Genomic DNA, 17,554 nt, shown 5'->3' on the forward strand with positions numbered 1-17,554 from the left:
TCTTATGGCACAGGAAATTTTGTTCCAATATGTGGTAAAATGGATTCCATAGCATCCATTGGCCAATCATCTGAAACCCTCCACTACAAAACGGTTTAAGGCGCAACTGGTCATTCCAACATGACAATGATCCAAAACACACATCAAAATCTACTTCAGAATGGTTAAGAAGAATGAAATCAAGGTCCTGGAATGGCCTAGTCAAAGTCCCGATCTAAATCCGATTGAGAATCTTCGGTATCAGTTGAAGAAGGCTGTGCACCAGACTAGTCCTCGGAATTTAAATGAACTGGAACAATTTTGCGTTGAAGAATGGTCAACAATCACAAAAGAATCATGCCAAAACCTCATTGGCAAATATCACAATCATTTAAAAGAGGTTATTATTGCTAAATGTGCCTCAACTAGCTATTAATTTAATTTTCCTTGTCAGGGTATGAATACTTTTGAATTAGCATTTTTGGAGTTTTGCAAAAAAAAAATGATGAAATAAATAATTGTAGACATCTATTTCTTGTAACTTTTTTTCCTCTTCCACAAAAATGTTTCCTAAGATTCTTTGTTTTCGAGACATTTCTAGAAATGATCAATTTCCATTGAGGTATGTACATTTTTTACTACAACTGTATGTATAATATGGTATGGGGAAGTATTCAGATTAATTACCAGGGGTCACAAATGGAGATCAGAACAGAAAATAGTAGGCACTTTTTTACACAGAGAATTGTGATGGTCTTGAACCAACTCCCTGGGATCCTTCAAGAAGCTGCTTGATGAGATTCTGGGATCAATAAGCTACTAACAACCAAATGAGCAAGATGGGCTGAATGGCCTCCTCTCATTTGTAAACTGTCTTATGTTCTTATGGTATACTCTGGTGCAATAACACTGTAGTGCACAGTTATATCCATTTTAGCTTAGAAAACTTTGCATGAAGAAATGCGTCATCAATCACTATTACCACAGCCATGGAACTCACATTTTCTAGCAATAGAAAAAGATTGAGGACCTGAATGTTGAGACAATAGGAGGGTCTGGCAGTAAGCTCATACATGGTACATGCTGACTGGCAATGCAATAAGGCAGCTTAAAGAAGTAATAACACAAAAAAGAAAAAAACAACAAGCCGCAGACAAAAATGGTTGAGAAACAAAGAGCTGCCATGCGTCATGTCAACACTATCCTTACCAAACAGTGATATCCTATGTCTGACAAGAACTCCAAGTTTGCAGAACAGGCTGAAAGGCGAGAGAGGAAAAAAGAAAGAAGAACAGAGAAAAGGAAAATAAAACATCCGAAATGTGAGCAAACTCAGTGATATGATGCCACATGGAGAGAAGTGTACAACATTATTAGAGCTGCACAACGCAAGAGCAAGACAGCTATACAAGGCTAGGGTTAGAAATCTAGAAGAACAATGCACTTCATGGTTAAAAGCTAACAGCGAAGCTGGGAAGCTAGTATGACCTCCCCCAACCGCAGCTCATGAAACATTAATGGAGATGAACACAAGTACTGTTGGGCCAAATTACTTCTGTGCATTTTTATGTAATCAGCCACCTTTGATCTTTATTATATAGGAGAGTGGAATTGCACTGACTTGTTCCCAAGCGGCTGATGCTGTCAGTGTAGTCTAACAAATAGGTAGTACTGCAGTTTTGTATATTGCCTATGTCAGATTATTGAAATATAGCAAGACAAAAAAAAAGGGTTTTCCAAATACTTGAAGAGCAGCTTCATATCAGGAGTAACCATTAATCTGTCTTCCTGCAACACTGTATAAAGATATATATAAGAAATACCACAAAAATGGGTTTATCTTACATCCACCGGAGACTATAAAGAAGACATGTTAATGGTTACATTGTGGTGAATCTGATGTACTGTATATTGAGGTCCCTTGCCAATGTATTCTGAGATTAAACAGGTTATCAGAATAGGATGACTGGAACAAAAAAATGATAAAGTGAATCTAAGAAACATGAAGAATACATTACAGTAGTTTTATACCTTTAACAAACTTCTACTTGTGCTCTCAGGTACACATGCTAAAGTATAAACAAGAAAGATTTCAGTATTGGGATCTGCCTAAAGAGTCTTTGTTTTATCAAGTCAATAGAGATAAGGGGGGGGGGGGGGGGTATGACAGTAACTTGAGATGCTGTTCAGCGGTTCCAAGAAGGTCTAGATTAACGTTTTTGATGGGGTTAAGTTAAAATGTTGGTTAGCATCAGCATGAGTAAACCACCTAACCATAATCTCAAGACATCATGACTGTGTTGATCCTTTACTCAAAAGAGTTATTCATATTCAATCATTTAGAAATGGGTTTATATGAGACCTCCAAGGCTGCGTGCTGTCTTTACCTCGTTACCATCTCCTTCTCCTTGTTTGAGGCGTGGCCTCCACTGCTAAGAGGTCGGCTCACAGTGGACAGAAAGTAGAGACGATGATTCTTGAAGTACTGATCTACTAATGGAAGAACAACCTGAAACAAATTTTAAATACAACATCAGTATGCTGAAAAGTACTATACACTATCTCCTGGTGGATCTAATGAGTGAAAACCAAATATACTTCCATGCTAGTAACAGTATTCTTGCTGTGCTGTAACAAGTCAATTAATTCTTCCTTTTTTTAAAACAGAGACAAACAGAGCTTAAACTTAGCCCGAAACGCGACTACAAAGTAGAACAAGTTAAAACCTCTAAAACACAATGGTTGTGTGATTATTATTCATGTCATGGAAAACAGACATTTGCAGGGATTGGAGAATAAAAGAGGATTCCCTGTTTCTCTATAAAGTAATACAAATCTATCAAAACAAAGCTCAAACTTAAATTCCAACCGCCTTGCAATTAGTTGGCCCCCCATATGATTGATATGCTTTGCAGCCAATCATCCTGATATGAAAGCTTCACATGCGTTAAGGATGAATTCATATGAAAAATTTTAAAATCTCAGAAATGAAAGAACAAAAAAAATCAGACCTTCCCAAAGAACTTGATTTCTTGCTCATGAGGAATCTTTCCCCCTTTACCTGGAATGCAAATATCTACAGGAAGAAAAAAAAAACGTTATGAAAGAATATTTAAAAAAACACATATAGTACAAAATGCAAGACAGTTCATAGACAGATGGCTTAAACAGAAATACTGGAACTAAATAAGAGTTCCATACCGAACTCCAGCATATGCTGATGTGCCTCGTCCACATATCTGATGAGCTGCTGGAGGAAGCTGTAGGCAAAGCGTTTCTCAATTGAAGGTGTGTCTAATTCAAGTTCCTTCAGACCCCTGACAAAGAAAATAAATTTGGGATGTGGGACTTCTTAGATAAATTATTGATTTACAGGCTATATAGTTCACATAGGACACACTGACTGTAACCTAAAGCCCAATTGTGATTTACGTTATACAGGCATAAATATAGTTATAAAATAGAAGAAAAAAAAATACGTGGCATTTCATTAGGCTTTACATTGCATTACAATGAAATGTGCATGTATAGTACTGGAAGTAATATTTCCTTTCCAAGTAATGAGTGAACATCATCAGTTCGTTGACGCATCAAATACATAAGCATACATAAGTACTCATAATTTAGCATGTTTAAAATGTTATATTTTGTCCGGCATAAAAAGATGGTTACGTTCATCTGGTTTATGTCTTATACCATCTATGGTGTTTGCATTACCTTGAAACACCGCATCCATTTATCTGAAAGAACTTGAGGATCTCTTGTGCTTTTTCTCTGTCTTTGAATTTTTCTTTGGCTGTTAATGTATCATAGGGCACCAGCAAAGGATGGCTTCCTCCTCCTAATAGTTGGTAAAAGTAGAGCAGGCGAACACAAACAGAAAAAATGACAAATGGGGAAATAGAGCAGAGGTTCATGAAATCATTAAGATTTCCCAGTCTCAATACAGCATTCCTTTTTATTCACACCGTCCCCTCCTGTTTCATATTGTACTTTTTACTATACTATATATACAACTTCTACTTAGTAAGATCTGGTGATAGTGGTGCAACAATTAATCGATGCTTAAATTTCCAGAGCTTCGATTACATAATAGTAAATCGATGCACCAAATTAGAACCTAGTTTGAAGTCTCCTGTTGCTAGTTTGCATTAAAGGTGCTTCTTTTAGTGCTATTACCATAGATAAACAACATCAGCGTGTTGCTAGGATACGCACTTTAGGTCTCTACCTTCGCCTTGCATATACCCTGTATACAATTAGTTGAGTTGCTTCACTGGTGAGTATGCATTTTTTTGCACTAAAAAGCAACAAGAACACAGCATATACCTTTTATGTTATGCATAATCATTTCAAAAGAATGCCAATATTAAATCTCCCGATGACCTTCTTTTGTTTCAAAGTATGTTGTGTTTGGATTATATGGCAATGGACATAAAATGTTAACAGTAATGAACACCCATAGTTCAGATAGAAATGATTTCTGTTAAAATATAGCATTTGTTACTATTATTACAATGTTAAAAGGTTAGGGTTAGGGTTAGGGTTTCCAGTTGTTAAAAACTCAAGTCCTTTGTATTTCTTTTTTAATAAGTGTTCTAATTTGAATGTAAGTGGTGCCTTTTTGTTTAAATTACAGTATCACTCAATCTTATTTTACATAAAACTGCGCCATGATTCTAAAGTTCTGCACTGTAAAGTTTGGATGTATTTGTTATGATACGCTATTCTATCAATAGACAGTTCTGAGTTGAATTAGGGTGAGTTATTTTGATAAATAAAAAATACTAGCCATTATTTAGTAGCCAAACTTCTATTTTTTTTGTTACAGTTTTTAAAATTATTATTATTATTATTACTATTTAGCTTTTCTAAAGCAGCAAAAAACTAAAATAAAAGTAAAAATTTAAAAAAAAAAACATTTGTTCAGAACCAGGCTAGCTTGCTAGTTTGTGTTTATAGAAAGCTACATTGCTAGCAATCAAATCCTACAATTCTAGAGCAGAATGCACAGACATTAACAGAGATGAGTTGCCTGAAATATTTGTGAAAGACAACACTACATGCTGGTGAGGTGAGTTGGTTATTACTGTGGACTACTATGGTTTTCTGGTTGATTACCCATTATATACAATAGTGTGCTTCCTGCCTTGGATAAATATTTCAATTTTTTATGCAGTAAAATTACTATTTTCACCTGATACTGAAAACACTACGGTACTGAATGCTGCGCCATTCATTGTTCAGCAGCATCATAAGTGAACATCATACAATAAAGACTGCCATTACTGCTTGTAAGTCCAGTTAGGAGGTCACATTCTGACCAACAAGGTTTTTATAAACACAAAGTGTTTCAATTTTGTTTTAATTTCCGCCTATCTACCTACCTACAGTACGTACCACACAACAAATACAAATTAAAGGAAAAGCAAGAGCTCGCTAGAAGCGTGACAGCAAACAAAAAAAAGAGTGAACAGCAAAAGGGGCTTTACCTTCATCAGTTAATAGCATATTGCTGCCTAAGAGACGTGCACATTGAATACAAAAGAAAGAAGATGCTGAAATAAATGACTGTTATTGTATTTAAATATCCCCCATACCATAAAACCCCCATTGATTTTTATAAGAAGAGATCTGGACTATGACCAGTGTTTGCAATGAGTTTGCTTTTTAGATACCCTTGGCTATGCCCTTGCACATTACCATGACATCTAGTCAAGACCAAGGTCAATATCTCTAGACTTCTGATGTCCTAGGTCAAATTACATCAGTTTTTCACTAGGAAATGGAGGTATCATACTCCAACAAACAAAAAGTCAACAAAAAGATGAATTGTCCAAATCATTTGTTTACTGAAACTAGACTGCACGGCAGTAAACTGTGGGATTCTGACTGCAGATTACTTTGAAGAGGCACTGGGTATTTTCGGAAGTTGCTCGAATTTTGAAAAATGCTTTATTTTCTATACCAGCAGTCTGTAACCTTCCTTCTTTAAGGGGGTCTGTCACATGAGTAACTAAATGTGAGGTTTTTCATGCCAGTCAAATCCACAGCAGGCTTTCCGTGGCTTTTTTTTGTCAACTGTGAATGGTTGTTCAAGCAACTGCTCACAAGATGCTATTCCTATATATTTGCAATTGTAAAAAGCGAAGGTCATTTAAAACTCCAAAATACCTTTGGCTTCCAGCTCTAGTTTTTTCTTTTTTGCCCAGATGTTGTGGTAGTTCTCAGCCAGGAGCTCTGCCATTGACTGATAAAACATGAATATAGTTATTAATTAAACTACAAATGTTTTCAAATACAATCCAACATCAGCAATACTAAAAATGTCAATAATAATCTGATAAAAATGCACTTAAGCAGTAATAACTAGGTGATTACCAATTGCTGTTCTTACTTGGTAACTATTGTGCAATTACATGGAAATGGTCCTGTGATTAACATTTTATAATTACAAGGAAATTACATGATAACAACTTGACACAGGTCATTCCCATGTAATTATACACTTATTCCACCAGTAGTTGCCATGTAATTGCCGACAGCATTGGTAATTACCCAGTTATTACCATGCTATTACATCCAACTGCTACCAGCAATGCTTACTGCTCAGCCTTTTCTAAAAATGAACAAATAATAATCCTACAGGAGTATGCGAATCAAACCACTCAGAAAATGACTTACATGCAGATCTCTGGACAGCGTCACATTGCTCATGTCTATTGGCCGTGGACTGTAACCATGTGCAGTGTCTATGGAAATCTGAAAAAAGTGAACATGTTTTTATCAACCATTGCAATTTATGTTAAACATGCTACTGTTTGCAAACAATTTTGCTTCATTATTTTACAAATAAAAGCAATTCAGGTACATACTAGCAACCAATAATACTGTGCATACTGCATGGTTTTGAAAACACGACCTTATTGGAAATTCACACCAAATAAATAACCTCAGGTTGCAAACCCATTTTTCAATCTTTCAATCTTTTTCTTTTTTACTATTAATTTTGAAATGCCCATAAGCATATTACCTCACTGCTGCAACCCCCTAACTGATCAGAAGGAATTCAGATTAACGGATGACCTCTGGTCCCTTTTTCAACCTGCCAAACAACAGATGTGTGGTCCAGTGGTTAAAGAAAAGGGCTTGTATCCAGGAGGTCCCCAGTTCAAATCCCGGCTCACTCACTGACTCACTGTGTGACCCCGAGCAAGTAATTTAACCTCCTTGTGCTCTGTCTTTCGGGTGAGAAGTTGTTGTAAGTGACTCTGCAGCTGATACATAGTTCACACACCCTAGTCTATGTAAGTCGACTTGGATAAAGGCGTCTGCTAAATAAACTAATAATAATAATAATACTAAAACTACTACTACTACTACTACTACTACTACTACTACTAATAATAATAATAATAATAATAATAATAATAATAATAATAATAATAATAATAATAATAATAATGTTACCAAGCTATTGAACCCTGGGTGCAAGGGCACGGCCTGGGAAGTCTTCGTCTACTCATTGTGTGCCTGACCAGTAGTGGCCGCTGGAACACGATGAGGTGAAATGTACCAAGCCAACACATAGGGTTATATGTACCAAGCCAACACATAGGGTTATATGTACCAAGCCAACACATAGGGTTATATGTACCAAGCCAACACATAGGGTTATATGTACCAAGCCAACACATAGGGTTATATGTACCAAGCCAACACATAGGGTTATATGTACCAAGCCAATTGTCCTGCCCATCCCTCAGGAGCCCAAAGGCCAATGCAGTAAACTCTGTGGGCCCTCAGCCAAAACAGCTACTCAGCCCAACCAGGATTCAAACTAACAAGATCCTGATCATATGACTCCCCCTGCACTGCTTGCAGAACTGCCTTTGAAATTCATGCAGAAAATGTGAAAACTAATATAAACAACAAATAGGGTAGAAAAAACACATAGGGTTATATGACTATTATGTAAAATAACTAAGAAAAGCAACTAATGTTCTACAGCTACATTAATGTTAATCTCACTTACCCATCTTTTAGGTTTTAACTAAAATATATCAGTTAGAAAAAAGAAAAGAAATATAAATCAATTCCATTTTTGTAAATTAAAGTGTATTTAAACCCTGCCAATAAATTAAAGTGTATTTAAACTGTATATTGTAGTTTGCTATATTAAACCAAATATAATGCTTTTTTCAAATATAAGATCAATTACGTCACTCCTCAAAAGGCTGGGGAGGTTTTTTACAGAACTGGCTATTAGTGTGACTGTGTGGTGTTAGAACACACATACGGCATACAGTAACATCAATTTGTTATTTATAAATCCTAGCAGAGCCATTAGCAGAGCACAGTATTGCAGTAGTCATGGTACAGCAACACAGTCACCATGGCACTGCAATGGAGTACCAGAGTGTATTTGTTTATACCATTACATTAAGAATGGTATGTGAAACCATGTTATCACTCCACCAACTGTCCTTCAGTTCAGAACAACAGAACCCTTCCATTACTTTTGTAGTGTGGCACTGCATTGTCACTGACGATCATTTGATGAGGTACGTACCTGACTGGACTGTGATATTCTACGTGCTCGGTTATGTAAGCCCAAAGCATCCCCTTCTCTTGTCCTCTCAATGCTCCACCCCCAGGCAAGCATTGTTTTTAAAGACTCCTTAATAGGCCATCGGTACACCTCCTTCTCCTGAAGAGGGGATTGGGTGTAGATGTACAAACTAGTGAGCTGACAGAAACTGCATGTGTGTACATCTTTCCTACACAGATACCACATAACGTACTAGATTGGATATGTGCATCAATATATAGAGTAAACACTTTTGGCACGGTGTACGCTTCGGATCATTGAGTATGATTGGTTATCCAATTATACTCAAATGGCAAATAAATAGGACAGAGGGGTAAATAAAATATGACTGTAGCTGACTTGTATCTAAAACATAAACGATAAGTTATGATTGCTTGTGGTATTATTTTAATTATTGGCCTAGGTCATGCATAAGTTAAAGTTTGTTTTGCTGTCTGACAAACACATAAACTACTGAAATGAGGAAATATGTGAAGGGGCCTCAAGCAGTAGAGTACATTACAATTTACTGGAACGTATATTTTCCTCACCGCTGCACTCAGAAAGCAGAAAGTATAACACTACAGCGGGTCATATTCAGTGTTTCATGGGATATCTATAGTTCCTCTTACCTTCTCCAAAAGCAGTTTGTATGGTTTCAGTAGAGGGTGGACCTTGGTAGCCTCACACAGGGGTTCTCCATAAACCCAACCATTCGCAAACTAAAAGATACGAGAAACAGAGTCTGTCATCAGTATTATGGAAACAATAACAGTTAGATATATATCATAGTGAATTGTACAACTAAAGAGCAGCTTCTGTATTCAGGGGAAAGCACACACTTTTTAATGCACCACTAACTATTGTAAGACAAATTGTAACATGCTGTTATTAGGCCCGACCTTACCTTGTCCATCGACCATTTCTCATGAGAATGTTCTGCATATTTGTTAATGAAGTAATCCAATTTTTCTGGAACATTTACGCTAAAAAAAAAACAACAACAAAAAAATAAAGACCTTGTTAATTATTTTAATTGCATTGTCGGATGTTGTATTAACCCTCTTGAAAGCCTTTATTGAAAACCAACACTAAGAAACAAAACTGCATCATTGTTGGGACGGTTAAAAAAAAAAAATCAATACCAGTATTTATTTATCTTGTAATACCTTTTTAATGCTTTTTTGAAAACATTCAGAGAATAGTTCAGTGAACAGCTGTAAGCTGATTCCATATTATACCAGCACAAAGTAAATCTTACTTTGAGGTATCAGCAGGTTGTGGGTTGAAGTTTCCCTCAGCGTCCATCGAGGACTGTTTCTCCATCATGGCCACGTAGTTGGATTCCATGTAATCTGGAGGCAGGGCCCCGGCCACAGCGCTCAGGCAGGGGAGAGCCAGCTTAAACAGCTCCTGCTCGTACCTCTGCAGAAGAGAGAGACAGTGGACTCCTGTGGAACTACGCAGACATGGTGGCACAGTCACACTCGCAGCCAGGTGTGGTTTTTGTACACAAAACACAGAAATAAAACAATGACTTCCAATGTTTTGAAAGCATTATTTTCACAATATATAATTTAGTGCGGTGACAACTGAAATGAATCCAGGCTCAATGTCACATGCAAAGGGGGGGGGGGGGGGGGGTTTAAAAAGAAAAAGTAAAAAATATGCAACTTTTCATATCATGCTGGCAGAGGTTTAATTGCTTTGTCTGTTAAATTTGCTAACTGAAATGAAGCATGAGTTAGGTTAGTAGTGTTCATTTTACAAGAATGTTAGTAACATACAGTACATATCCCCCGCATGTACAAATGTAAGTGTGACAAACATACATATGCCTCTGATATGTACTTGTAGCAAGGGATATGCATCCCACTGGGGGGATACAATAGACTTCAATGTACTGACATGGTTTCTTCATTAAAAGCTCTCCACACATTCAATAAATGGACAGTATTGTTTTTGGGAAGAATCTTGCTTATGTTGTATACATGGTAACTAGCCAAGTTGTAATAAATTCAATGGTGTGGACTTACTGCATGTAGATCAATGTCTAAGGATACGCTAAGTCTAATTGCAAGAGGGTCCTCAAGATAACAAGAATCACAAATCATAAATACTATTCTTCAAATTCTTCACAAATCCAATCCAAAGTGAGATGAGCCATGTTACTGCTATTTCACTTTTTTTTTTTGGTATTTTTTTTTTTTATTAAACAGTTATAAGGAAACATGGGAGGCTCACTAGAAACACAGTGGATTTTATTCAGTATGTCTGAATTATAGAGTAGAAGCTGTGTACAACAGTGTTTCTGTGCTGTGTGTGAATGTGTGTGTGTGCGCCTGTGTGCGTCTGTGTGCATCTGTGTATGTGCGTGTCTATGCATGTGTGTGTGTGTGTGTGTGTGTCTGTGATCAAGCGTATCTGTGTGTGTTTAAAATCTACAAAATGCATACTGTACTAAAAGGCATCCTTATATACTGTTTAGTAGAAAATGCTGTTTCCTACCATTGTTAAAAAAACACAGGACAATTGACAAAAAAAGGAAAAAAAACATCAAACCTTAAATACATATCTTACAGGCAGAGGACAACAGAACAAGAACATTAAAAATAGCATAACACTCCATCAACAACAGAGCAATAATTACAAACAATAGGTATAGATAGGAACAGTTAACACATTTCAAATGAGGACATTCTTGCCAAAAAATACCACCTTGTTAACAGGTTCACAAATAGCCTCTGAGACCAGTACAGCCAACATGTTACATCAGTAGCTCATTTAAAAGGGCCTGCTGTAGCACATCCCTTAAAGAGTAAGTAGCGGGGTTCCAAAAAATATAGCATTATACGTCCCCACGTGTTGCTGCAACTGTTTAAATAACATACCTGTAATTTTTCATTTCATTATTAACATCCTGACAACTTTTTACACAAAAACCTGAAAGTCTGTTTCAAAGTCTTTGGCCTCTCTAATGCACTGATGGTGTAAGGATTATTGCCCACATTGTCAAACAGGTAACACAGCAATAACAATCCATGATGTGGTACAGAACTGAAAAGCCAGAGCACTTGTTTGTTTTTGTTTTTTGTAATCGCTCTTCCTGCAGTGATTTAGAGGACAGATCTCAAACCCAAGTGCACTAGAGTGGCCATTTTGAAAAAAGCTTTGAAACAGACTGTAGCAGGGCGAGGTCTGTGCTGGCTATCTGATGCATGCTTGATCCTGCAGGGGGAGGTTGGGAACCCCGTAGGATCTGCCTGTCAATCATGGCAGTGACACGGAGAGGTTGGGTGAGGGTGTGTTGTCTCTCCCTCTCTCTTGAGTGGTCGGGAGGCAGGCCTTGGGGGGTAGTTCCACCTATAAAATGATGCTCTACTATTTACTCTGTCTTGCCCTTATAGATGAAACACGGTGACGCTGGGTTTAATAAGCTGGTGTAAAAACAAACCAAAGGAAAGAACACCAGTGTGGAGCCGGTGAGTGAAAAGGCAAGCACGGCTGAGGACGGAAATATATTTATTTTATAATTGTGCTACGTGTATTAGGTTAGCTGGGGAGAGCTTGGGCAACCCCGACAGTATACAGAGTGAGTATTAGAGCATAGGCTGAAGACACGACCCGTATGGTTAGCGGCGTGGGGGATGCTGCGGAACGCGGCACCTTTATTTTGTAGTTTTATTACAGTGTTTTATTTTCCCTTTTTTTCTTTGTGCATTCTGTTTTCATTATTTCAAGCACCTGTGAGTGCGCTGGAACTGTGTACTTAGAAGAGAAAAGAGAAGGAATGTTGTACCATTGCTGGTAGTGTTCCTAACCAGTGCCACAGTGCCATCTGGCAGAAATAAAATAAAACTGTGCACCTGAGTGGTGTGTCAAATAAAAACTTCTGACTCTTGTGTCCAGTGAATTTCCACACTCTCCCACACAGACTTTAAAGTTTTAGTGTAAAAAGTTGTCTGGATGTTAACAATGAAAAGAAAAATGACAGGTACATTATTTAAACAGCAGCAACACGTGGGAGCATATAACGTTATTTTTTGGAACCCTGCTACTTACTCTTTAAGCTGAGGGAACAAAAAACCTCTTTTGAAACCTGGTTCCAAGAGACCAGGATACCTAGTTTGAGGCAATTTGTTCTATCAATCTCCATGTCTCCCCTGGTGTGCCGTGCAGTGGCCTGAAACCTAGTCTCCTGAAACCAAGTTCCAGCTTTGTTTTCCTCAGCTTTACAACCTACATACAAATCATTCAGTTCCCTAAACTCAGCTATTATACAGTGCCTCGCATAAGTATTCACCCCCCTTGGACTTTTCCACATTTTGTAGTGTTACAACCTGGAATTAAAATTGATTTAATTGGGATTTTTTGTCACTGATCTACACAAAATAGTCCATAATGTCAAAGTGGGGAAAAAAATCTACATATTTTTCAAAATTATTTACAAATAAAAAACTGAAAAGTCTTGATTGCATAAGTATTCACCCCCTTTGCTGTGACACCCCTAAATAAGCTCTGGTGCAACCAATTGCCTTCAGAAGTCAGATAATTAGTTGAATGGAGTCCACCTGTGTGCAATTAAAGTGTCACATGATCTCAGATTAAATACACCTGTTTCTGGAAGGCCCCAGAGTTTGTTAGAGAGCATATCTAAACAAACAGCATCATGAAGACCAAGGAGCTATCAAAACAAGTCCGGGATAAAGTTCTGGAGAAGCACCAATCAGGGTTGGGTTATAAAAAAATATCCCAAACTTTGAACATCTCCCGGAGCACCGTTAAATCAATTATTAAAAAATGGAAAGAATATGGCACAACCGCGACTCTGCTTACAGAAGGCCGTCCACCAAAACTCAGTGACCAGGTAAGGAGGGCATTAGTCAGAGAAGCAACCAAGAGGCCAATGGTAACTCTGAAGGAGCTGGAGAGATCCACAGCTGAGATGGGAGAAACCGTCCATGGGACAACTATAACCCGCTTTATGGAAGAGTGGCGGGAAGAAAGCCATTGCTGAAAAAAACCCATATCAAATCCTGTTTGGATTTTGCCAAAAGGCATGTGGGAGACACAGCAAACATGTGGAAAAAGGTTCTCTGGTCTGATGAGACCAAAATTGAATTTTTTGGCCTTAGCGCAAAACGCTATGTGTGGCGCAAAGCCAACACTGCTCATCACCCTGAGAACACCATCCAGATTGAGAATCTGTGGCAAGACTTGAAAATTGCTGTTCACCAACAGTCCCCATCCAACTTGACAGAGCTTGAGCAATTTTGCCAAGAAGAATGGCCAAAAATTGCAGGATCCAGATGTGCAAAACTGGTAGAGACTTACCCAAAAAGACTCACAGCTGTAATTGCTGCCAAAGGTGCTTCTACCAAGTATTGACTCAGGGGGGTGAATACTTATGCAACCAACAAATGTCTTTTTTTTGTTTAATTAACTTTTGTGTCACAATAAAAAATATTTTGCACATTCAAAGTGTTAAGTATGTTGTGTAAATCAAATGGAAAAAATCCCAATTAAATCCATTTTAATTCCAGGTTGTAACACTACAAAATGTGGAAAAGTCCAAGGGGGGTGAATACTTATGCAAGGCACTGTATTTGTTTTTCTATTACTTAGTATTCAAAACAAGTTATGTTTTAGATACAAAATATTGGTTAAACTATCAGTAATAAAAAAACAGACATATGCACTATATTTGTTATGAACCACAACTATACATAAATATAAAAAAGGAACAATTATTCAAGCAAACACCTTTAGATTTGTTTACTGTATTCAAAAACGGAGGTCTGAATTAGGTAAGCATTACAGTAAGTGTTGGCAATTGTCATCCAGTTATTTCACATAACAATCACCTTCTGAGACAGGGCGTCAAATATTCCCCAGAACAACTTTCTGGACAGGTGAAGCTCTTCCTCGGAGGCCGCTCCAAAGTTACCCCATCCTCCAGGCAGGCAGTAGTATTTCCAACATCGCTCGTAATGGTTAGTCAGCAACTAGTACGGAGATGATATTTCAATGAATGTTTTAAATGGGAACCCGTGAAATAAATTACATCATTTCATTTTGTTTACCTCTGAATAATAGTTTTTATTTTATTTATTTACTCTGCTGCCAAAAGTACTTATATCTGCTACAAAATATGGTACAAAATGTGTACATTTTACATGGTGAAAGCCTTTAAGAAAAAGGCACAATTAGGCATTGCATAAATTAGATTGCACTTGCAAATCTAAGATACTAAGTAGTAAGAAATCTGCTATATTTTACTGTTAAAATATAATTATGTACGCTGAAGAAAAATGTATTGGTAGAAATAAAGCGAGAGAGCTTATAAGGAAAGGGGATAGTCTCTGGTACTGTACAATCGACACAACTCCAATTCCTATTAGAGTACTTCTTGGAGTCTAGCGTGCTGTAGATCTGCAAGGGGTGTGAAATATTTTGATAGTTTTATCAGTATACAAAAACTGTATACATACTTATCTGATGCTTACCTTAAGGGGCATTTTTGTGTGTTCATTCAAAAGAGGAACATCAAAAACCAACCTTCTGAGAAGATGTTGCATCATAGATGGTCTCAACTGGCTGTAAAAAATATACATATTCATATAGGTCTTCAATATTCTAAAAATAGGTGCAGCAAGCCTTGATCATGTGTTTACATTATCATGGATCTCTGTGTAATTTAGTCATTATAAAAAACATCTGCGACTCTAAACGTCACATAGAAGTTAAATACTGTAGACTTTTTTTATACATTTTTTCGACTTATAAAAAAAGAGAAGTGAACAATATTGTGACTGTTTGAATTATGGGTATGTTTCCCTTCACAGTCAGTATGGTAACATCCAAACACTTCTAAGAGTGTTGTATTATCAAACTGAGTCAAATCTCATACATTTGTTCTTGTCAATACAACTTTGTCGCCCAGTCTTACCCACAGGCAGCCAGCAGGCACTCTTCAATTGAGTCTCTCTGGGCTTTGGTGAGGCAGCAGCCCTTGGAGAGCCTGTACACAGTGTGCAGTAAGGAATCAATGAGGGATGCGAAGGGCTCAGTGCCGGCAAACAGGGGGGCACACTTAGTGAGCAAAGGCAATACCGCTGTGCACAGGTATCGGTTCAAAGCCAGCGCCATATCTGTAGCACTCAGAGCAGCCTGGATAAATTACACGCAACAAAAATGTTAAAATACATTTCACATTGGAGAAATTATTTTCAGACTAGCAAATGAGTAGATAAAAAGTTAAGATTAAAAAGAATGAAATGGGTACTTCAGATGAGCTGCACTTTCCTCATATTCATGCCTTACTTTTTTTTAGTATCCTATTATGTGCTCTCTGTATGATTCTCTATTATAGTTGCAGTGTAGATAGTTATTTGCCTATGCAAAGATTACTTCTGAAAAGACTAATCGAGGCTGATTATGTGGAAGTGAAATGGCAAAGTCTATTAGCATTGCACAGACACAATGCTTTAAATACGGACTTCAGTGCACAGTGCAGCACTAATATGCTTCTGCTGCCCCCCATAATCAGTCTTGTGGAGTCTTTTCAGAAGCATTTGCTTGAATAGTCAGCAATCAAAGCAGTAATCATATTGAACACACATAAGAGGATATTAAACAGGTAAGACATTTGGATATTAGGTAAGAAATTGGATATTTAGATGACAAAGTTTAAATATTTGCCCCCAGTATTGCTAACAGCATGAACTCAGTCTTACCGTATCTAAAGAGGCAGCTGCACGGAGGTCAGGGAGAAAGCCGACTTCCAAAAGATGAAGAAGGAAGTTCTGGTCTTCAATTCCGTACACTCGGTCCAGGAACAGAACCATGGCTGCCTTATGATCAGGGCAAAAGCCAGCTGACATGTCAGGCTCCACCACTGTACCGTCTAGAAAGGAAGACACAAAACTTGCTGTTTTGGGGAATACACCAACCTTCTATTTCTGTAAATGAATTAATTATAGGTCCTATATTTTTACCTAAACTAATATGTACCCCAGTGATATAAGCTAAAGGTATGGGACCACTGCAGCCCCACAATATAGTGCGGAACAGGGGTCTACATGAGGTCTGTTTCATACTATAGAAAAACTCTTTATTGAAACTTAAAAAAAAACCTTTACTGAATCATTGTTCATTATCACTAATTTTATACTCAAGAAAGGGTCCCTGTTTCTCTGAATATGACACAAAAGAGTAAAAAAAAAATAGTTTACGGGTTGGAGTCTGACTAATTATTTCAGCAGGCATACCTGCAGACTGTGCAGAACGCTGTTAAAGATATACTGTAGAAAAGACATGTCTTGCATCTGGAAGATCAAACCTTTAGCTAGTGTTGGCATTGGAAAAGGAATGCTGATGACTCCCTCAAGGTCTTCAATAGGAATCAGGGATCGGAGAATGGCTCGTATCCTTATGGCCTCACCTTTTCCAGCATGGATAAGCTAGACACACACATGCAAATTACAATGTATTCAATATTAAATGTTTGCTTTTAAGGAAACACTTCAATTAAAAAAAGCATGTTGTGAAGAAAACTGCTCGTTTTCTTTGTCTTAATATATCTGGATAATTTAAATAACTGAATTATTCTGGTGATGGCAAGCTTACAATAGCAAATGTTATTTACCTTTACCAAATTAGTACAGCAGTTAAGTGCAGTATAATGCAATATTTGGTTGACTGTACTACTGTAAGCATTCCCAGTATTTTAATTATTGGTTAGTCAACTCCTCATAACAAGCATGCTGAAATAACCCTAGATCTTTGACCCAACTTACATGCATTTCAGGAGCACAGCGGCCAAGCAGGTCAATAAGAGCAGCATAGAAGGTCATGATGGCATTCCCCGTATGTATAGTGTCATCTTCTTCATCCATTATGTCACTATTACCATTTAAATTGAAATGTTTAAGGCAAGTACAATCCCTGGTTTTCTAGATTTCAAGTACTGTACAAATAAATTAG

General features: G+C 37.4%; 1 protein-coding gene across 1 annotated transcript in view; it reads right to left on the reverse strand.

Annotated features, from left to right (window-relative positions):
- LOC117411543 (ryanodine receptor 2) overlaps nt 1–17,554 on the reverse strand; it is a 207,026-nt gene that overhangs the window by 46,309 nt on the left and 143,163 nt on the right. Inside the window, exons 45-61 of the mRNA XM_059024865.1 lie at nt 17,368–17,473; nt 16,911–17,031; nt 16,306–16,475; nt 15,519–15,739; nt 15,076–15,166; nt 14,434–14,574; nt 9,831–9,994; nt 9,477–9,555; nt 9,202–9,291; nt 8,552–8,689; nt 6,664–6,741; nt 6,154–6,229; nt 3,697–3,820; nt 3,181–3,296; nt 2,991–3,055; nt 2,367–2,488; nt 1,189–1,238 (exon numbers count right to left, since the gene is read on the reverse strand). Of these exons, the coding sequence (XP_058880848.1) occupies nt 1,189–1,238; nt 2,367–2,488; nt 2,991–3,055; nt 3,181–3,296; nt 3,697–3,820; nt 6,154–6,229; nt 6,664–6,741; nt 8,552–8,689; nt 9,202–9,291; nt 9,477–9,555; nt 9,831–9,994; nt 14,434–14,574; nt 15,076–15,166; nt 15,519–15,739; nt 16,306–16,475; nt 16,911–17,031; nt 17,368–17,473 (1,952 nt within the window). The remainder of the gene's footprint in view (nt 1–1,188; nt 1,239–2,366; nt 2,489–2,990; nt 3,056–3,180; nt 3,297–3,696; nt 3,821–6,153; nt 6,230–6,663; nt 6,742–8,551; nt 8,690–9,201; nt 9,292–9,476; nt 9,556–9,830; nt 9,995–14,433; nt 14,575–15,075; nt 15,167–15,518; nt 15,740–16,305; nt 16,476–16,910; nt 17,032–17,367; nt 17,474–17,554) is intronic.

This window comes from Acipenser ruthenus, chromosome 6, assembly GCF_902713425.1.
Source record: "Acipenser ruthenus chromosome 6, fAciRut3.2 maternal haplotype, whole genome shotgun sequence".
NCBI lineage: Eukaryota > Metazoa > Chordata > Actinopteri > Acipenseriformes > Acipenseridae > Acipenser > Acipenser ruthenus.